Source organism: Schistosoma mansoni (assembly GCF_000237925.1).
Source record: "Schistosoma mansoni, WGS project CABG00000000 data, chromosome 4 unplaced supercontig 0032, strain Puerto Rico, whole genome shotgun sequence".
Taxonomy (NCBI): Eukaryota; Metazoa; Platyhelminthes; class Trematoda; order Strigeidida; family Schistosomatidae; genus Schistosoma; species Schistosoma mansoni.
Window position 1 is genome coordinate 1576556 of NW_017386017.1, and position 22970 is coordinate 1599525.

Below are 22970 nucleotides of genomic sequence, written 5' to 3' on the forward strand. Positions count from 1 at the left end.
TCCTGGATTCCACTGCTAGCCACTATTCATCTTTGCTTTACAAATGTTGTTTACATAATTATTTTACTAAACATATATCCCATTGTTTCTAACTAATATTTTATTTAGATTAAAGAAATTGTTATTTATGGGAAAACAACAGTTCCTATCAATACTGACCTTCGAGGTTGTTTAGTATCGAATTGTGTACTTCACAAGACAAAATGGCGTTCATATTATGCTGAAATGGTTATTATTACCAATGGTAACTTTCCAAAAGTTAAAAATCATCAAAATCAAGCTTGGCTAGCATATCATTATGAAGCGCCTCCACATAGTCGTTTAAATAAACTATTAGGTGAAAAAGTAAGTATATATATGAGTATTTTACAGTATTATATATTATTCTACTGTATATTTCATAATTTGAAATGGTTTATAACAATTAGAATAGAACTAATTGAAGAAGTATTTGTTATGACTCTAAGTCCGGCTAATCATCAGGTGAGTTATTCTCCAATCGAAATACGATTTATACAGTGTTAGTACTGTGCCAAACCAATGACGTTCGACTGACATGACCAGCCTAGAGTCCTTATTTGGTTCTTTGTTTAGTCCAAAACGCCAACAACAACTCTCAGTATGCGAATCACTTATCTCAAACATCCTTGGTTTATATACCAGCTAAACAGACCACATCAAAACACAAAATAGGGAGTAATATTTGTACAAGATCTAGTCAAAAAAGGCTGTGAATGTGGGAGACTGTAATCAATAAACTGAACGTAACTTAAGAACAGTAAATCGTATCATAAATAGTCTATAGGTCAAAATTAGGCTTATAATAAGAATATAGATATACATAATCTAGATTGAGGGTTTTTGTAGAGATTGTAGCAATTTAGTAGTTAAATCCATTAGTCGATTAAATAAATATCATGGACTGATTGAAACTAAACATTAACACCGTCGAATGCCGCCTTAGTGGTCATGCGAGAGACTAGAAGTCCTTGGTTCGAATCTCGCGTGCGAGATAGTGGATGCGCACGGCTGATAAGTTCCACACTAGGACGAAAGGGCAGTCCATTGATTCCAGGTTTTCCAGAAATCTAAGACCTACTATTTTAAATCTCATCGGTTCACTCATAGATTATAGTTTAACCCTATTTTTCTTGCCTGCATATTAGATCTTTGAAACAGTTTGTATCACTGATACAATAAATGAAATTGATCTACTATACATATAAATGATCATTCTATTTTATTATTATAAGAAGGGGTTTTGTGGAGATTTAGTATTTTCATAGTTGAAAGCGTGAGTCAACCATGAAAATACTAAATCTTCCCAAAACCCCCTTCTGATTATAATCATATGCTCACTAGTGACTGACTTCGAGAAGTAAATCCAGGAGTTCTATTGAGAAGCAGTGACCAGTGGAGTTCAAACCACGTCTGTTGTGAGATATCAACTCACTGAAGACAATTGGTGAACGGTTGCTCAATTTCGTGGATCAGTTGAAGTTAGAAATTAACACCATCGGATGCCAGCCAGCTCAGTGGTCTATCGGTTGAGTGCTCTGGTGCGAGACTGGTAGGTCCTGGGTTCGAATCTCGCGAGTGCGGGATCGTGGATGCGCACTGTTGACGAGTCCCATAATAAGGCGAAACGGCCGTCCAGTGCTTTCAGGTTTTCCATTCTATTTTAATCTCAAAGGTTTAATTCATTAGATTAATGTAATTTCATTTAATGTAAATACATTGAATAATAATGTGATGTATTACAATTCAAAGATGAATCATATAATAAGTGTACAACCTAACCATCCAGTTCAGAGAACAAAACTCCATCAATACATTAAGTGACAAAAAGCAAACCCCAAAAACTAATCTGTTCTATCAATTCTAAATCTTGTAACATTAAAACATTGTAGGTTTTTATGACTTAAGTAAACATTGGACTTTGTACTCATATTTACTTTGGACTTAATATGATGTTTATTACATCTAAAATGTTCAATTTTGGTTGAGTATTATGGTTACATTGAATCAATTGAAAATATCATATGATTATATGAATAGTAATTTTTAATACCTTAAACATTCGTTTAATGAACAAAGATGGATGATAGTGGTTAGTAGTGAAATATAGGATGTATGTTTCGTCTTATTTAGGACTCGTCATCTGCATGTACATATATCTCAGAGTTGAGGTTCACTAGTAAAAGGCTATCAAGACTCAGTAGCTAAGTAGATAACTTGGTGATGTTTAGAGCGAACAGTACTGGATTCGAGGCACAGAGTGAACATCAACTATGGGATGTAGGTACATCCAGCTGATGAATTCCAAATAGAACGAGATGTGCGTCCTAAATCCCACTACTAGCTACTATCCATCTTTGCTTATATTATATAGTTAAGATCATGAGTCAATTAAAGTAAGACCACCATGGAAAACCTGGAAGCACTGGACGGTCGTTTCATCCTATTGTGGGACTCCTCAGCAGTGCACATCCACGATCCCGCCTCGCGAGATTCGAACCCAGGACCTACCAGTCTCGCACCGGAGCACTTAACCGATAGACCACTGAGCTGGCCGGCATCCGATGGTGTTAATGTCTAACCTCAACCAATATTGCTTGTGACTTAAGGTAGTATCGAGGCAATACGCACAGTATGCACATATGCCAATAATTGATTGATCAACTGCAGTTCTCAACATCAAAAGAAAGATTTCAACAAACAATATCAAATGAATTGGTTTAATGATTTTTATTAAAAACAGTATAGCAATTCTATCTATCTAAAATATCGAATCAATAATCAATTATGATTTATACAAATCATAATTGAGTTATTCATTGAAATAATATTTTATTAAGAGTTCACTTTCATACCATATTGAACATAGAATACTATTCGAGTCTTAATATTCCTTAGAAACCTACAGTCGATTGAACTAATATTTGACAATTTACGTATAATTTAAGATAAAATTCATTTTGTCGTTGTTGTTGTCTGATCCGGTCTTCGTATTCATCATCATCATCATCATCATCATCATCATCATCATCATCGTCATCATCATCATCATCATCATCATCATCATCATCATCATCATCATCATCATCATCGTCATCATCATCATCATCATCATCATCATCATCATCATCATCATCATCATCATCATCATCATCATCGTAATAATAATAATAATCAATAAATACTGGTTATTTTCTTTTATTTTCAGATTAATTTCACCGCTACATATAGACTTGATTCAACCATACACTTACCATATGGAAAAGTTATAGAAAATCTTGAATATCATCAAAAGCTTAATAATAATGATGATAGTAGTCGTAGTAGTATTAGTACTGATAATTTCTTTAAACCACGAAATATATCTGCATTAAAGAAGAAAACTGTAGCATGGATTGTAAGTAATTGTCATCCGGATAGTCCAAGAAATTTATACGCCTATGAATTATCGAAATATATCACTGTAAGTGTCTTTAATTCTTTTAAAAATGATCTTGTAAAAGCTGATACTTTCTTTATTATCATATTACGTAAAACTAGTAGTTTTGTGATGTATGCTACTTATATCGACAGATATAAGTAGTATGTAATACCAATTAGAAGTAGAATGCCTGGCAGTAGAAGGTTGAGAAGATCGAATTGAAGAGAACAGGGAAATAAACATGAAGTAACTGTAATAACAATATAATTGAAGGAAAGATGAAGTTTGTAAGTGACAGTTGATGGATAATTTGCAAATGAAGGATTTAAGGTATGAAATTCACTTGGTTGTTTGAATCTTCCCATTGATAATTTAGGACCGCAACTGGTCAGTCTCTAATTGGCATATGTGCATACTGTGCGTATTGCCTCAATATAGGCTAAATTCACAAGTATGGTAAGCAAAGATGGATAGTGGCTAGCAGTGGAATCCAGTTTGACGCGCGTTTCGTTCTATTTGAGACTCATCAGATGGATTTACCTGCATCTCAGAGTTGATGTTTACTCTGAGACTCGAACCCAGTACCTTTCGCTTCAAACGCCATCGCGTTATTAGAGACTGACCAGTTGCAATCCTAAACATCAATGGGAAGATTCAAACAATGAATGAATTCAGCCAATTCATTGTTTTATTTTTTAATGAGAATCTTAAAATAACCATTGAAGACAACAACTATGTTTCATAATATTATGAAACTTACAATGCAGATGGTGAGTTTAAACGGCATATATCTACGATACAGGCAATTATCTAGGAAACTTTCCAAAGTATATTATTCATATCAAATTAAAATCGACAGATATGTCGTAGTGAATCCGGCATGAAACATCCATGAAGATGCCGACAACTGACAACGTAATCAATTTCTCACAATATCATCATTTCTACAATAATTTCATGCAAGAATATCCCATTTTAAGTGATTCCTCGATATCATCTGGAAATGAATCAACTATGTAGAATGCTTTTAAATGTGCTATGTAATAGTAAGTAATTAAACTATCTGACTCATAAAACGATTGATCCCAAGGACTGTCAACCTGAACTATCATTTTCAAAATCGAAATCCCGTCCTTATATCAGTAATGGATGTTTTGAAAGCCATTTCTCTCATCTATTTTTACAGAATACTAAAAGCTATCAATACTCTTATATCTTGATTTTATTAACATGATAAAGTTATTTTTCGATAATAAAATCGAAACAAATTTAAGTAACTCATTTATCCTGTAGATCACTGACTTATAGGATCTATGCTGTATGGTTAGTGGCCTTCTCGAGTTAGACGGTAATGGGGTGACCAACAACTAATGTCGAAATCACATCTCGCGGTCAGCACCTAACGTGGATTATCCCTTTATCCTATCAAGGTATTATGGATGCTTTGAAGGCTGTACAACACAAAGGACGTTATTACAGAAATATATTAGTTAAAGTAGCTTCAACCGAAAGTTTGACCACACCATACGAGTGAGTTCATGATGTACGATTAACTGATGAGCTTTGGTTGTCCTTGACTTGGATAGGGATCAATGATCTGTTCGATATACAGTGACCCAACTGCCGGAAGATTTGCCTAAGGCTCAGTGATATTTCACTAACCCCACAATCCTGAATATATTTGGACAATAATATGTTTCAATATTTTTGTTTTAATGGTAACATTTCTTGATTACTTCATCCATTTCTCTTATTACCTACTTATTTATTATTAAAGGTTGATGTATACGGTAAATGTAGCCAACGAGAATGCCAAGATTCAAAATGTCATAAAATGTTAAAAGAACAATATAAGTTCTATTTAAGTTTTGAAAATTCTCTTTGTCAAGATTATATTACTGAAAAATTTTTTAAAAATGCTCTAATGTAAGTTTTTTTCTCTTTACTTCATATACATACTTTTAAGCAGTTTAATCCATTCTGTATAATTGAAATGATCGGTGAAATCACTGATTTAAATAGAGTAGTGGAGTTCAGATGTGCTGAATGTGAGGCTGTTTCCACTAATGAGGTTAGAAGATGGTTGAATAATATCGTGAATCGATTAGTGCTAGATGTGTAAACTATTAGATGTTAACTTGGTAATTTAAAGTTTAAGTGCTTTCCATGAGACTTGATGGCTCTGAGGGTTTTGGATTTATTTATTTATTATTTTATTTAAACACATAAATATTGGTACAAAAGGGCACCAAATATATATGCGCTATACAAATCTCATTTGATTTGTGTGAGAGCAGTGGTACTGCCCGGGTACCCAAACTGAAACAGGTGGTTTTCTTAGGGGGCCACATTCGGAGCCTTTGACCGAAAGATCTGATCCACAAGGCAGTGCAGCATCGTAAGGAGATGAAGTCCCATGGTAGACGGTGACCAACGATTGATTCATACGCTGTTTGTTCCCTCAGGATAGTGGAGCCCATGTGCACCATTGGTTCGGAATCAGGGTTTTCCAACTCCCCTAGGTGGACTTTCCGTGTCCACCAACCCGGTTAAAGCGCCGGACAATCGCTTTTCTTCCTCTCAATTTCGTAAACAACAGTAATGTCACGAGAAAGCAGTGAGTAGGACTTCCCTGGCAGAGGCTATATACGCGTGGCCATGTGAGAGCATTTGGAGAGGGAGAGCGGACTTTCCCCTCTCTCGGTCGTACCAAAGCATTTGGGGGCGGGGTCTTGGATGCATACCGATGATTTAAATAACGCTGCCATGAAACAAGTAGCCAGTTCTTCCTGGCTTTCAACAGTTTTTTAATTGGCATAATATCGTGATGTTAACTATCAAACTCAAAAGCCTCCACGAAGCCACTGCATTAAAAATTAATAATTTTCAAGTATTATACAAATATTTTTCAACAAGAGAATCTCTCAATCTTTTTAAACATGAGATCTTTGAATTTATTGTTGTAAATATATTTTTCTGGTTTAATATTTCCGATTAATTACGTAACAGTCTAGTGTATTCTCCAGCATTGTTCTGTGGAGACATATAATAGACAAGCATAATATATGATTCTGTAAATTCTGCAGCTATTTGTAGAGATTGTACTATATTAACAGATTAATTCACTGATGGATCTAGACTAGACCACCATTAAAAACCTGGAAAGATTGAATGAAGTGTCGTGCAAGATCATGGATCGATTGAAGTTAGACATTAACACTGTTAAATGCCGGCTCAGTGGTCTAGAGGTGAGGTGTTCGTGCACGAGACCGATTGTCATGGGTCCGAGTTCTGAGTGCGGAATCATGAATGTGCACTGCTGAGTACTCTCATACTAGGACGAAATAGCCATCTAGTGCTTTCAGGTTTTCAATGGTGGTCTAGCTTAGATCGATTCCTGAATTCAACTGTTAAAATATTTATTATTTGGAGGAAGATAATGTGAGTACATTTGGACCATTTTAACTGATTTTTGGCAATACTGGTTGGTTTTTAAATGTCAATTTCTGACACTTCATAAACTTAACACAACAGAAATATTTTCTTTTACTCAGCACAAACCAATATTTAATATGCCTATGGATTAGTGCTATATATTAAACTAAAAGTACCCATGTATTTTTCAAGCTAGTCCTAGCGTTGTTTGCTTGAGTCATTACGAGGTTAAAACTCCACAAAATAATTCATACGTATCATCTAGATCTACACTCTTTAACTCATTACTGCTCAATTTGTAGTTATAGTTGCTTTTCAGAATGTTTTCGGTCCTTACTTTGAATTAGGCATACATTACCATTACCGAGAAATGCTTAGGAAAGTATTGATAACAAGACATTGACCATCATATTTGTAGTATAATCTCTAGATATACTATTTCTTTTCTCCTACCATACCAAAGGGTACCGGCTTCGAAGCAAATATATGAAATATATTTCATTGTCTGCCCATACTAATTTTAAACATCATTCTTTCAGTTGGATGGAAATTTCATATGTAGACGTTACTTGCAACTAATGAGAAACTACCTTACTGAGATTAAAAACTGATTTAAATTAGAAAATTATTAAAAACCTGGAAGCACTGAATAACCATTCTGTCTTAGCGTGGGACTCCTCAGCAGTGAGAATTCACGACCTTGCAACCACGGATCTAACACAGAACCTTCGATCTCGCGTGAGAATGCTTTATCACCAGACTGCCAAGCTGAGATTCAGTAGTGTACAAGTTCAACTTCAATTATTGGTCGTTCAACATAAATCGGTTCGATACTTCGAGAGAATTCGACGATCTCCACAACCCTATACTACTAACATCTGACGTCAATAAATTCAAACTTGGAATAGTGTTTTTGGAAATAGTGTTTATATGTTTATTATCACTTTGCTACTACATTCATTCATTAAATTATTTCATTTGGATTTTTTATTTTATTTTTAAGGAATGATGTTATACCAGTCGTAATGGGTGCATCAATTGAAGAGTATAAAAGTGTAGCACCACCAAATTCTTTTATACATGTTGATCAATTTTCTAGTCCAAGACAATTAGCTAAATATTTACATTATCTGGACAATAATCATACAGCATTTAATGAATATTTCATTTGGCAAAATAAATGGAAAGTATTATTATTCCCTGAACGACCAGAATGTGATTTTTGTTTGTTGGCTAATGCTTTGCCAAATCTCAAACCGTCTTGGTATATTGATGTTAATTCATGGTTTGACAGGAGTTGTCATGGAAGGAGGCTAAAATGGAAAGGTATGCATATTTTTGGAGAAGGTGACGAGGTGAAATGTTATTCATTATTAAGTTATTCTTGACATCTCAATACAGCCTCTTTTTTTGAAAATCATTATTGGAAGTTTGTAAAATAATTCAGGAGTAGTAACATTGGTTTGCTTTTTCTCTTCCAGGCAGATTCATTGGAAGAAACCTAGCTAAGTAGACTTTTGATCATTGAATATAAAACCTTCCTCAGAAACAAAGACTTCTCCCAGAATGGCAATATATCTATACAGAATTTTTGTACTGAGCCTGGCAATAGAAAGCAAGTCAGAGTGAATATAACTGTCGAAAACTGAAAAGGACTAAACAAAAACCATTTTGTAAATAAGGTCTTCTTGATAATATCAACCTCATATTATGTTAAATGTAGTATGATTCGACTACCATCTAATGTTAAAGTGAAAATCTGTCCATACTCTAAATATTATTGGTTTTATAAACAACTACTTCTCAATTAAAATTTAAGATGTTTGTATAGAAAAAAATAGTTAAAGATTACATATTTTCATAGTTGAAAGCGTGAGTCAGTTGAAGCTAGACCACCATGAAAAACCTGGAAGCACTGGACGGTCATTTCGTCCTATTGTGGGACTCCTCAGCAGTGCGCATCCACGACCTCGCCTCGCGAGATTCGAACACAAGACCTACCAATCTCGCACCAGAGCACTCAACCGATAGGTCACTGAGCCGGCATCCGATGGTGTTATTGTCTAACTTCAACCAATCCACGAAGTTAAGCAACCGTTTACCAATTGTCTTCAGTGAGTTGATATCTCACAACAGACGTGGTTTGAACTCCACTGGTCACTGCTTCTCAATAGAACTCCTGGATTCACCTCTCGAAGTCAGTTACTAGTGAGCATATGGTTACTTAGTTATTTCTTGATTTAAGTGACTTATGTAGACTTCATTTAGAGGTTTAGTCATTGTATCATATCTGGTTCATCACTGCAACGGAAAAAATTTTGGATGCCTTGTTCAGTTAGTTATAAAACAACTTGGTATTTAAATATTCGGCATTGTAACTAGTTATCTTATTCGCATTACCAGTTTACTGTAAAAAAAAGCTTATATCCTTTCTAATGTTGAAAACTAACAGAATCAATTTGTTTCTCCAGTCTCCTACAGTGTATATCTATTTGTAAAATTACATTTGAAATCAAAAAGTTTCGAGGTGTGTTGTTTTCTTGTACATTTTTGCATACTACCAAAGTCCTAGGTTTACATTATATTCGAAACTATGTCAAAGCTCTAATAACTGGGGTAAGATAATCTTTATCATCGAATTATGTTTTTCACTTTTAACCCTTAGATTATTTGATTAAGTATTTTAAGATTGTTATTGTTTCAAATGAATGTGGTTTAGAATGTATTTATTTAAGAGTTAAAACAGTACCTGTGTAATGTTTGTGTAGCCTCTAATTCAATGTTTCGAATTCATTACATAGTTCAGAAAACCCTCACAGTGATATGTTTGATTAAAATAATCTATGATTAGATAATTATCTAACACAAACATCCAGCTACACAATTATACTTCACTATTGACCCAACACTTTCATTGCTTCTTACTTTAGTGTTTATACACTTTGGTTCTTGATCGTTGGTCGAATATTTAGGCCGAGTGTATCTCATAATCAAGTATCATGTTTTTGGGGATCGTAGAATTGTCAACCGTTAAACCTAATGATTTAATTGAGAACCAATATTTATTCACTTATATATGTTGTTCTAATCGTTTTATTTACAAAAAAAAATGCTACGACTATTTGCTATAACGAGAAATCAGAGTTGAATTGACAATTCTACGATGCCTAAAACATGATACTTGATCATGAGATACACTCGGCCTAATTATCCGACCAACGATTAAGAACTCTACCATGAGGATAATTTATACGGATATACGAAAATATCAAATCAGTCCAAGGTAATTTATGAGTTAATAATAACAATGAAGTCGATTGCATAACTGAACACAATAGGTAAAAAAAAAACAGATCGATAGTAAACAGGCAGGTATCATAGTAGTAATAGGATCAATAACTATTTGATGTAATATTTTCAACTTAGAAACTAAGTCCATAACCTGGATATGCAGAATTTAAAATAAACATTAAAAACCATCAAAATTACATAGTAAGTGTGCTAACTATAACATGCATAATGAACGCCAACACACAGGGACAATCAATTATAATCCAATATTAAATTACAGAACCTTTTGATAAAATATGAGTACCATACACTGAATACTTGATTTACAAGTTTCCATCATTTGTCCTTCATATTTTGTATGATTCTTTCAGTTTACAATTCCTTTATATTTCTGTTTCTGTTTTCTTCAAATTAACCTTCATAGCATTCTGCTACCATGCATTCCTCATACTACTTATGTCGACAGACATAAGTAGCATACACTACATATGAGTCTATGAAATGCGATATGTAAAGACTGAGAAGCATGTTTATTGAAAAAGACAGCATATAAAAAATAGAATTGGTTATTCAGTCATATCGATTACTTAGTTTAAGAAAAATTCGTCGATTTGTAGATCTATCTATAATGTCATGTTGTTTATTATAACCAGGCTTGTCGAATATTACTTATTGAGGAAACAAAGTACATTGTTGGTACTATTATCATAAACTACAATTATCATATTTGCCCATTGAATTAAACCTTGTTTTAACATCCAATAAGCATATAAGCAAACATTTCACTTTCCGTTTACTTATACCTTCATGGATTAGGTTCCACTTGGGATTGATGATATCTAGTACTGTCTAGTCCTTTAATAAGATGAAACAGGTGTCCGATGTTATCTGACATTCAATGAATGTCGAACTTAGGTTCATTCATTGTATCAATATTGTTGCGATGCATCGTAAATATTGTCAAGTGTAAAATATCCATTATGTACAAATGCAGAAATTGTGCCAACTATGTCGTTAAAGATGTATTTGAAATGTGAAAAAAAAATATCAACAAGGGAAAGCTGAAATAAAGAGTAAAACTAGACTGATATGAGAAGTGAGTTTATGTATTTTGAGTATGATTGAGTCAACAGCACCTTATTTTGATTGAAGTTCAATCAAATAACATTCGTCATTTGTTCAATGTTCAGAAAACTGTTCCATTTTCATATAGTAAGGTATTCTACAAGCCAAATATTTATATGAAAACTAAACACAGGCTATCACATAATAGTAAAGGACTGACTATGTAAATATGATGTAAATGAAATAATGAAGACCATCTTTCCGTTAGCGTTTATTACACTGGATTATGGATGTTTTTTCAGTGACTTCTCAACATAGTCTAAAACTCTCTGTCATAAGAGGTATAACGAAATCTGAAAAATAATCTTCATGATATATCAGAGGCTAAGTCTGATCAATCAGTCAAGACAACTACGGAAAACTGGTTATGATGTTGGAATTAGGTGTCCACAGAACTTCGGGATTAAACTGAATTCCACAGTGCATTCAGCAATGTTCTATATTTTAAATATTAAACATTTGAACGCAAAATTAGTAAAGAATGAGTATGTTCGGAGCCTTAAAAATGATGCACAGTATAATGATACTAATATGTTTGAAGACTTTGTACTTATGGGATGCTTAAAAGTAGCCATACAACAATGAGAATCACTTCCACTTTTTTCTGAATTAAGGAGATTTAGATACCCTCTTGTGCGTGAAAACATACTCTGTTACCTACCATACTAAAGAGATTCTTTTATGTTGCAGACACCTTAATGTTATATCCTAATGAAGACGTAAGTACGGGGAACTTCCGGGACCTATTAGTGGACGATTATTCTATACATATTCTTATTGTTTAACTATTGAGTAGCTAGATTGTGTATATCTATATTCATCTTATTATAAGCTTCATTTTTGGCCTTAATTTATTATTATACGACTTACTATCCCTAAATTATATTCAGTTTATTGATTACTGTCTCCCACGTTCTCAGCCACATTTGGCTTGATCTTGCACAAATATTATTTTCTATTTTATGGTGTGCTGAGGTGTGTTTGTCTGGTATATAAACCGAGTATTCTTGAAATGAATGATTCACACAGTAGAAGCTGCAATTGGTGTTTTTGGACTCAATTGGAAGGGCTAGACGGACAAGGGACCAATAAGGACGCTAGACTACTCATACTGGTTGGACGTCATTGATTTGGCATAGTGTTAAGATTCGACAAATCGTATTCCGATTGGTGGGTAAATCACGTGATAAATAGCCGGACATAAAATCATAACGAATTGGCATACGGTCTATTCTTTTATAGTCTTAACAAATCGACGGCGGCTTTTTTATAAAGTCACAACACTTAGGTTCTAAAGTTTACTGAATTTTGATAAATAATGAAAAATATGATTGGAAAATTGTTTCTCATATGAAACTCATAACTCAGTGATTATGACTTCCGCTAGTAATTTTAATACTTGAATAATCAACATTTTGTTAATTCTTTACCTATAACGACTTACTTATAACGACTTAACCATACAATAATCTACAGCCTTCTTCAATATATTGTACTGGTATAATTATTAGTGTAAAAATGAGTAGTGGAAGCAATTTCAGATTAGTAACAATACACTACCTCTTATCCATACATGTTTGCTTTGGGGGGGGGAGCTAAAAAATTTGATATTTGTAGATCAGAAGGTGTTTTGTGGAGATTTCAGTATTTTTCATAGTTGAAATCATGAGTCAATTGAAGCTAGACCACCATCGAAAACCTGAAATCATTGGACGGCCGTCTTGTCCTATTATGAAACTCCTCAGCAGTGCGCATCCACAATCCCGCACTCGCGAGATTCGAACCCCCGATCTACCAGTCTCGCGCCAGAGCACTCAACCGATAGGTCACTGAGCCGGCATCCAACGGTGTTAATGTCTAACTTCAACCAATCCACGATTTTGAGCAACCGTTTACCAATTGTCTTCAGTGAGTTGATATCTCTACAACAGACTTGGTTGAAACGAAACGGCCGTCCAGTGCTTCCAGGTTTTCCATGGTGGTGGTGGCTTCAATTGACTCATGATTTCAACTATGAAAAAGTTGATATTTATTGCATTTCAAGTAAGTTAAATCATTAAGTTTATAATGGTATCTTCCGATCTTTTGTTTTTTTCAATTTTATAGGAAATCAAAAAGATTTCTCTGCAGCTATTTGGTTTTCTAAATTGAAACAACAAAATCCTGTAACTACATCGACCAATTCACAAATGAATTAAAAATGATAGAAGAACATTCGACATTGACCAGTGAATATCTCATGAAGATATTATGTGATGGAGTTGTGATGTGAACATGAACGATTTCCAGTTTTGTTCTTTGTAAAGTCTATAGATTGAATTTTATTTTTACGGATATAAAAATATTAAAAAAAACATCTAAATGACTATACTTGGGATATTTTTAAGTTTCCAAAAGTTTATGGGTTTAAACAAGGGAAAATGGCGAGACTATAATTTATGGACGAGCCAATCAGAAGCGTTTGAGGTATTTCAAGATCACGGCGCCGATTTCAGTACCTGGTGCTCATGTACCATCGGTCCACAGAGGATTTTAGAGAAGATGCGACAGTTAAGCGGCTACAACAAATGAGACTACTAAGAAGTTCTTGTATTTGTAATCGCGGTAATTAAATGACTTATAGACCTTGTGCAGACTACCGTGATGTTGCCCTTTGTTGTAATATATGTTGAAGGAAGACGTTTGCTAGAATAGGAACCTTTATCAATCGATCCAGATTGAGACTAAGGCATATTATAATAATTGCTGTGAACTGTATGATAAAAGCACCAGTAACATTGGCTTCAATAACCGCAGATGTTACTGGAGCTTCGGCTGCTCAGTGGTATGAGTATTGTAGGGACATATCCATAATAAAAATGATAAACCTACACAACCGGAGTACACACAAACAATATTGAAGCTATGTGGTCGAGGCTGAGAGGGTTTTTGTGATCTTATCATGGTTCCGGAGACCAACTATTATGGAGCCATATGGATGAGTCCCTCTACCTTATGCATTACGATTTTGGAACCTTTGAATATTTTTCTAACCTTGACAAGTTTTTGGACCATATAAAAGAAGTGTACCCACTCTAATTCTTTGGTTTTGTATGATATATTTTTACTCTGTGCTGACTGTTTACTGATTGGCTAACATTTCCCAAGGTCACTTCAGATTCGTTCAAAGGTCGTCCATAAACTACATTTTCGCCGGTAAAATTCGGATGTCCCTACATAAATAAACCCTAATAATTTAACTGACTGGTTACATAACTTTTAAACAATGAAAAATTGTTTGGATTTGTAAGCAAAGATGGATAGTGGCTAGTTGTGGAGTCTAGGACGCGCATTTCGTCCTATTTGGGACTCGCCAGCTGAATGTGCCTGTATCCCACAGTTGATGTTTACTCTGGAACTCGAACTCAGTACTATTCTCTTCAAACGCCATCACGTTATCCACTCAGCTACTGAGTCCTGATAGCCACTTGCTTGTGCAATGAGGTTAAGTTTAAATTCATTTTGTATTGTTTACGTGAATCTTTCCATTGATGTTAAGGACTGCAATTGATCAGTCCCTTATTAAACGAAACGCACGTTCTGGGTTCCACTGCTAGCTACTATGCATCTTTGTTTATAATGTTTGTGAATTAAGGCTATATCGAGGCAATATGCACAGTATTCACATATGCCAAAAAGAGACTGAATAATTGCAGTCCTCAACATCAATAGGAAGATTCAAGTATACAATAACATGTTTGGATTTCCGCTATATTCACTTTCCATTAAACGACTAAATAAAGTTAACTAGTTAGTGAGTCAAATTTCAATTGATGATCATTGTCTCACAACATAGACCAAAGTAATCTTATAAATAAACAGAAAATTTATATCCCGCTGAACCATGTACTTATGAGCTTCTGACTAAAATGATTAAATTAACTAGATAATTGAAATTTCATTGTTCGGATAAGAAAAATTGTTGGGGTTTAGGATCCCATTATACTTCGCAAAGTAAATTTGGCGAATATTTTCATATTCAACTTCGTGACCTACTTAATAATGGTATAAATGAACACAAATATGAGAAAAAGCTTGTTTTGAATAGTTTCATGTAATTTCCAAAAGGACTTAACAGTGCAATCACAGAGGCTGGTAGCTTAGCCAATAGGTCACAAGCACTTTCTGACGGATAAGGAAACAATACCTTATAGTCAGAAAGCTGCGAGAAGCAGGATTTGGAACGGTCCTGCTAATACGGAAGTGGTGTTTGATGAAAGTGTGAGTCAGTCTCAACAAATTCAAGAGTTATCAATTATAAAATAAGAACTGATGTATAAGCAAAAAGAAATCGTATAAATCTACAAGTCTTTCAAGCCGTTTCAAACTCATATTTATCAACAGAATAGTAAGAGTCAAAGGATGTCTACAGACAGATATATAAGTAAGAGGAAGAAACTGAAGAATCCCCAAATGGTGAAATATTAACAGTAACCTGGTAATCTACATCCCGTTCGATACTACAAATCTTTTGTTAATTCATCATCATTCAACCTAAGAATTGTTGTCATATTTTCTCTTTACCTATTTCCATTTTGTGAAACGAATTATCAAAATCTGTCTATTCCCTCTGTAACACCGTTAAAATACATCAAAAAGTTTTATTAGAAAACAATTTTATTTCTTTATTTATCGTCTTGTCTTATATTTTAACTTTTACTCAAGAGTCTTGCAACCACGTTCTATATTCCTTAGTCATCTTTGTCTAGACTTTCGACTTCGGTTATCACTTAATTTCGTTTTTAAGTTTTGTTGTTGCGTAATGCCGTGCAGCTCAAAATAAAACCGTGTTTGACATAATTCAAGATTACAGCGTAGTTCGGGTTATGGTTGTGTAACAGTATTAAAAAGCACTATATATAATGTTAATTATGTGAATCTGTTCTTTCTATTGTGGAGTGAAGAAGAGTAAATGTGCTGGAACAAGTAAAACAAGCCCTGCATAAACTGGTTTTGCAAAATGATATATGAGACTGCTTTTTAGGTAAGCTTTTCTTTTCTGTAACGAAACCTCGCTATTTGACTTTTCAACTATATATGAGTTGTTGCTAACACGTCATGTTCTTCGTTCTCGTACATTCAATGATCCTGATTTGTATGGTGTTGTTTCAGATCTCTCCTGGTTCCAAATAAACACTGATAAAACGCGTTACAACTGTTGATCTTTAACTGCCAGCTGAAAACGGTTAGTTGAGTTCTGGCAGGTAGATACTTAATACCACTATGTTAAGAATACACTTAGTTACTCAAGTAACGAACAATTATTTATTAACCATTCCTTTTGTATTAAGTACGATATTCTGTTCTGAAGAGACTGGTAACCAGTACAGCTTGAAGTATTTTGTACTTTGGTAGAATTTGTTTTCTTTTTTAAATGTAGAATGATTTAATCGATCATGGAATTTGTGTATTGAGGTCATTAAATACCACTGACTTAGGAAGACTTCATACACTATACGGAAGGAAGTAGTTTGGTCTAATCAAATAAACTCTGTGTCCAAACGAAACACTGCGAATTTGGTGGTTAAGCTATTATTAATTAAAATACATTTTACTCTCATGGTCCTTTTGGAATAGTCATTTTTTACGTTTGAATGCTAATGATAGATTTTTGTTGTCTTACCTCTCTTAAATCAATCGTAACTTGAACTGACGATCATTTACTGTGAAAACCTATTATTTATAAGTCTTTATGTAGCCCGAGAAGCTAATGCAGGTTTTCCGTCTTTGTTTATCTGAAACAGAGTTTTTCTTTGAATCAGATATATAAGAAATTCCATCACAAATATGTGAATCGCCAGGACAAACGATATCTGGTACAATAAAGTGAGAAGTCTAGTAAGAAGATGAATGACTAGAAGCCTTTGTCGCACAATTATTCTGAATTTCATTTAACTCTGGACAGCTATATGACTGTAAACAGTTTTTCGAAGTCGTGGATAAAGGTAAATGATCATTAGAAATATCCAGCTTAACAGTATCAGAATTACAACGTTTAGTGTTAGTTGCAGTGAAATGAACAGTAGTATTACAGACTGACTGAATGTGCCCAATCTCACCACATTTAAAGCATTTAGAATTACGGACTACACATGAATTAAGTGAGCAAAACTTGCCACACGACAAACATTGACCAAACTTGTGCACATTTTCGTGACCTTCATCGAAACCCCTCAATTAATCGTCATCTGAATAACCATGATTGCGCATTAGACTGAAATGACGTCGTGAAGTAGTGGATGTCCTGACGTACCAACGAATCATTTTATGAAAATTTTCTTCTTCACCACATTCGAAACATGAACACTTTACATGGACTAGCAATAGTTGCTTAAGAGTTGAGTAAGGGGCTGAAATAGGCTATTCTGGAAATTCCAAAGTCTATAAAAACTGTATGCATCTTTTTCGATAAATGTAAAGAAATGAGTCACAATATTAACATCTTCAACATCTTCCTAGGTCATAGCCCAGATTTCAAACATTTCCATGTAATTCTCGAAGGCACAAAAATCTGAATGTATGTACAACCGTCCCATCACAGGCTTCATCGCGACGCCAATATGATAATTAGGAATAGTTAAGTTATTATACGAACTAGGAATCCCAGAAATAACGCAAATTAAACAAGAAGTATTATATGATCACGAACGAACTAATCATATTTGTAATTCGAGATCAGATTGTTATCAAGTACAAAGGAAATACATGTTCATACAAACGCAAGATCCCGACTTACTAACTTAGCTAGTGACTTTAAAATTTAGAAAATTTCTCCCAGGTGGGAAAACAGTGTGAGGGAGCCTCCGGCATTTATTTATGATCGCATGTAATCCGAAAAGGTTTCTGAATTCCATGAAAATTATTGTGCACATTTAAGTCGGCATTAATTAAAAGTTTTTACTTTAGTCGGTTCTAACTCTAGCATTAGTCTGAGGCGGGAAAGAAGAGAACATCCAGAGAATCAAATTTAATGAAACTATGAAAAAAACTTTACCTCTCCCGTCGGTGCGAAAAATGATTATTACAATAATATATAGTGAGGACTCCCCAAACAGAATTTTACTTACGGAAATGAGCTATTCTTGTTTCACAGTATTTATTTTCTTTGTATGAATGTCTATTGGGTGTCAGAATGCTTCCGCTATTTGTTATCACGACATATACATAATTTGTATTCCCGAAAAATGCCCTTCGTAAGCAATAACATAATTCTTTTGGGTGAATTCATCATTCTGTCGCGAAATGCTTTTAGGTAATCCAACTAAGAAAGCGTATTGATCTGTGATATTTTTGTACAACAAATCTCTCGAACTGGCCTTCTGGATTGTTGTTGCTTTTAGGTAGTCAGTAAGCAACCAAGGTGAGCCATTTTTAAATTGGACGGCAGTCTGCAAGGAAGGAAAGACGCAGAAACCATAATTACCAGAGGCTGATTGAAAACGTTTGTAATGACGTTCATTAAACTCAAATAGGTGTCCAAAGCACTTGAAGATGTCCTACAAAAGCAAGCGAAACAAAACGTACATTCAGTAAAAGACATATCAAGTGTTCGAACATGCATAAACTGAGGCTAATACAACTGCATTCATTCGTTTTACAAGTTTTATAACTAACAAACTCGATGAAAATGCATACGCGTTTTCAATATTCTGATGATTCGCTGACAAATAATTTTCCATGATGAAGTCATTGTATTCTAACAGCGTCAGATATTAATAGTAAACATTGGAGTATAAATCCAAAAGTGAAAGCGTTCAAGAAACATAAGTAAAGCTAGCCTGATCGTTTAATTCTCAGTTCATGCCATAGTGGAACATATCACCTGAAAAAGTAGTAAAAACCTTGTAAAATGAATATGATTTCTCATTCATCACTTGATTCAAAAGGAAAGAAAAGTCCAAAAACAAAGTCTAGTGGAACTCAGAACATCTTTAAGCAAAACGTCCCTACCTTAAGCTATCAGTCAGGTTAGAATAATAGTAAATTTTTCGCCTTACCATTTAAAATCAGTGAGTTAAGACCAACGGTAATGTTTTTTAACAATATTCACATTACATAACTAGAACTTGTAATTACTTTTTTCGAAGTAAACTAAATAACCTAGTTCTATGCTTGGTCTAATTGTAATTTCTTCGTACTTGTTTGTCCGAACATTTCGTTCGCACAATTTGAAGGCTTTCTGTGTTATCGCGTGCCTGGGGTTGTGTGAGAGATTGTAGACGTTATTTCACTACTCGAAGTTTTTGTTATCAGATTTCTTTATTTTAACGCTTTTGTTTTTTTCTACTGTCACCAACTGCTTCATTTACTTAACTTGAGCACATCTTACTCACTAACCTCACCAATCTCCTTATTTGGGGAAGCTTTGGGGAATTTTAGGTGAATTTTGGGGGTTATCCTCAAACTCTTGAAAAATATGGTAATCTTCCTTAAAGCCTAGTGAAGTTATGGGGAAAAACCTTCAAGTTCTATAAGATTTTGTGGAGATATCGCGGAATAACCAATATTTCTCCAAACATTTTGGGGATTTCCCCAGAACTTCGGAGACTTCCAGGCCTGAGGAAGTTCTAGGGGTTTTGTGCCATCTTATCACAGTTCTCATTGCGGTTTCTTTAAAATTTGCTCAAACTGGGCAAAATATTCTCTAAAATAGGGAGATTGGTTAGCTAGATTTTTGTAAATTATTCTATATGAAACAGACTACCAGATTTGGTCACAGCTTTTGTTATTGCCGGTCGGCCCTACTCAGGGCGATACTCCGGCTATTGTGAGTGAAATTTCGTTGGTGAACAGTCCCAAGAGAATCCTTTCAAAGTCGGTTTATACGTTTCTACCCATCAGTGGATATTGTGCAACGGTGAGTGTTTACCGTACTTTGCCTACAACATCGGGTTAAGTATATACGTGCTCAAGCCAGTCTTAATTGCAAGTAACTGTCTAAATCACTAGGACTAGCGCAGCTGAGTGACTTCACTAATCGTAATGTATGGAAGTGAAACTGTCTTAACTCTTTAAAGCAGAGGAAAAGAAATCATCTCGTTTACAGTAGTTTGTCAAGAAGATATTGAATTACACAAATGTAAAGTGTTAAAATGAGCCTAGTACTTCTAGCTATTATTTGGTTTTGTTTTGTTTGAATTAGTTTTTCGTAATTTACTTCTGGAATAATAAAAAAAGTCATTTCAAATCGTCCAGCGTCAATTAGTTTTTTAACCACTGGCCTGACACACGACAAATTCTAAGGTCTGCCACTGATTATGTGTTGAATTGTATGTCATGGTAATGGCCAAGCAATAACCAAACATGATATGTTTCATTTGCGTACACTGGAAATGGTCATGATTTGATGAAACTATCAAGTGTAATACAGAATCTGTATAAGATTTAAGGATATCACAGTGTAATTTGTATAAGTACAGAAGCACCAGGTTCTTAATAGGAAGACCACATGAGTGCTCTTACAACTTGAATCGTGTGGTTAAAAACAGAAAATTCAGTAACAGACGCAACAACATGGCTAGGCGGGAAGATGATTGTTTTTATCTAGTCTTTAAAGTTGGGACAAGATCTACATGCAGACAATCTAAAGGTTGTTAATAATTGTACTTAATAGTTTTTGACAGCTTATGAAAATCAAACGAATACAAGAAGACCTTTTTTCTCACATTTTCCTTACTTTTCTAATGACTAGTCTTCTGTTCACTTTTTGTTTCATGGTGGAAAAGAATAATTATTATCTTGTTGTGCTCTTTGTATACAATTTATCTTTATCCTAAAGTGGTTCTGTTGTTTTTTTCAGTTAGTTTTAACAAACAAAGAAGTTAGTTGGAAATCTTGCCTTTATAATAGTTATTGAAAACACTAAGTGAACGCTGAAGACATTAAACGAAGTAGAGAGTCACAGAATGGAATAAAATCACAGTATTCAACAGAAACTGTCAGAAAGTTGGTTTTTGATGAAGTCGTGCTCAAATCAAAGTAATGCCTTGCTACATAGTACCACTCAACCAAGTCCCAATCAACAATGGATTGTGAATCAAGAGAACAAAATAATTCAGTTAGTCCAAAACATAAATGTATGTTAACAATAATCCTTTGTGGTGTAACGTGTATCAAGGTTTAAAAATAGTTTCATCAAAAGATAAAGGCTGGATGCGTATTTTTATTGAACATTCTCTGCTCGGTCACCTATTCTTTACAACATTTTGTGCATACTTTGTATTTGCAAACCTTATTTTTATTGAGCGTCATCCTTCAGCTACTTATGCGAAGTATATATCACTGACATTTCCTTATCCCACTTGCGGTATCTAGTTTATCATCGTAACTTGTTATTATCCATTTTATGGATTTAATGTGACTTAACCAGGGCTCCAATGAATTTGGGTTTACGCTAATAACGCAATCTAGGGTTAGCGTTTCGATCTATTTATTACTAAAGAGCTAGACATTTCTGCATCCCATTGTTGATGTTCAAACTGAAACTTGGACTCATTGTCTTTTGCTTTAAATGCACCTATATTACTAGACACTGATCAAATGAGTTTAGTGCCAGCAATAACAGAAACTCACCCTTAAGTATATGATAACTACGAGTTTTCTTTAGCTTTCCATTAGGTCTGCATAGGGAACACCAGATTTATCTATTTAAACACATAAATATTGGTACAAGGGGGCACCAGATATATGTGCGCCACACAAGGCAATGAGAATGGGAAGAGAAAGGGGGTAGGGTATATATATAACAAGAGTAATGATGAGGGAAACTGAAATGTACAACCAGAAAAATTCTTTCAGTTAAGGAATTTATGACCATTCTTTATGAAGAAAGTAAAAGAAGGTTACAGCAGGATCGCCACTGGCTTCTATTCTGAGTGATATCTGATAACTTCTCTAGCCACTGTTGCACCATCTCTTGGACCCCAGCCAGGGAGTCGTGAAGAACCAACAGAAGCCAGCCCTTTGCAGCTGCATAGGGCTTTTGCTCAATCTAATGGTTTTGCTGTATTACTCACTTTGGTCGCTTACTTACCCTTTAAATGTTCGAATCAATTGGGATCTATTATGTTCAGCAAACGTATCTTGATAGTAAGTTAAATGACTGAGCGTACTAAAACTATTTCTTGATAATATTTATTTCTCATGCTGCCGGACTTCTTAGTTTTTGAATAAATTTATGGTATTTGGTATTTTCTCATCTAGACTTGTTTGAATAATTATCAGTTTGCTTCATTTACATTCTATAAAACCTCGTATCACTTTTGCGCGCCTAGATACCTTCAAAGGAATTTAGCAATTGCCTTCCATTTTTATGAAGAGTTAACTAGACGGTTGATATATAAAGGTCTTTTCATGACGTAGTAGAAAGCATAATCCGTTGCTGATAAAAAAAACTTTGCTTAAAAGGGTACTTTCATTGATGTACTTTGATAAACGTGATATGAATCATGATTTTACACTGTTTGCAAACATTCTTCGAATATATTCCGTAAAGTTGATCAGGTGGTTTTTAGAGGGCCATATGTTTAGTATGGTGTTACTCCCTACATTGAGCTTAAATTCCCTCTGAAATAGGACTGAATTGATAGAAACTAAAGTGGTTTATTTAAAAAATCAGCTGTATTGATGCAGAGGATTCTAC

General features: G+C 34.4%; 1 protein-coding gene across 1 annotated transcript in view; it reads left to right on the forward strand.

Annotated features, from left to right (window-relative positions):
• Nucleotides 1–22970, forward strand: part of Smp_211180 (alpha(1,3)fucosyltransferase,putative) — a gene marked incomplete at both ends in the record, with an annotated part of 36036 nt that overhangs the window by 3706 nt on the left and 9360 nt on the right. Inside the window, 4 exons of the mRNA XM_018791162.1 lie at nucleotides 109–345; nucleotides 3227–3481; nucleotides 5217–5365; nucleotides 7878–8229. Coding sequence (XP_018645676.1) covers nucleotides 109–345; nucleotides 3227–3481; nucleotides 5217–5365; nucleotides 7878–8229 — 993 coding nt within the window. The remainder of the gene's footprint in view (nucleotides 1–108; nucleotides 346–3226; nucleotides 3482–5216; nucleotides 5366–7877; nucleotides 8230–22970) is intronic.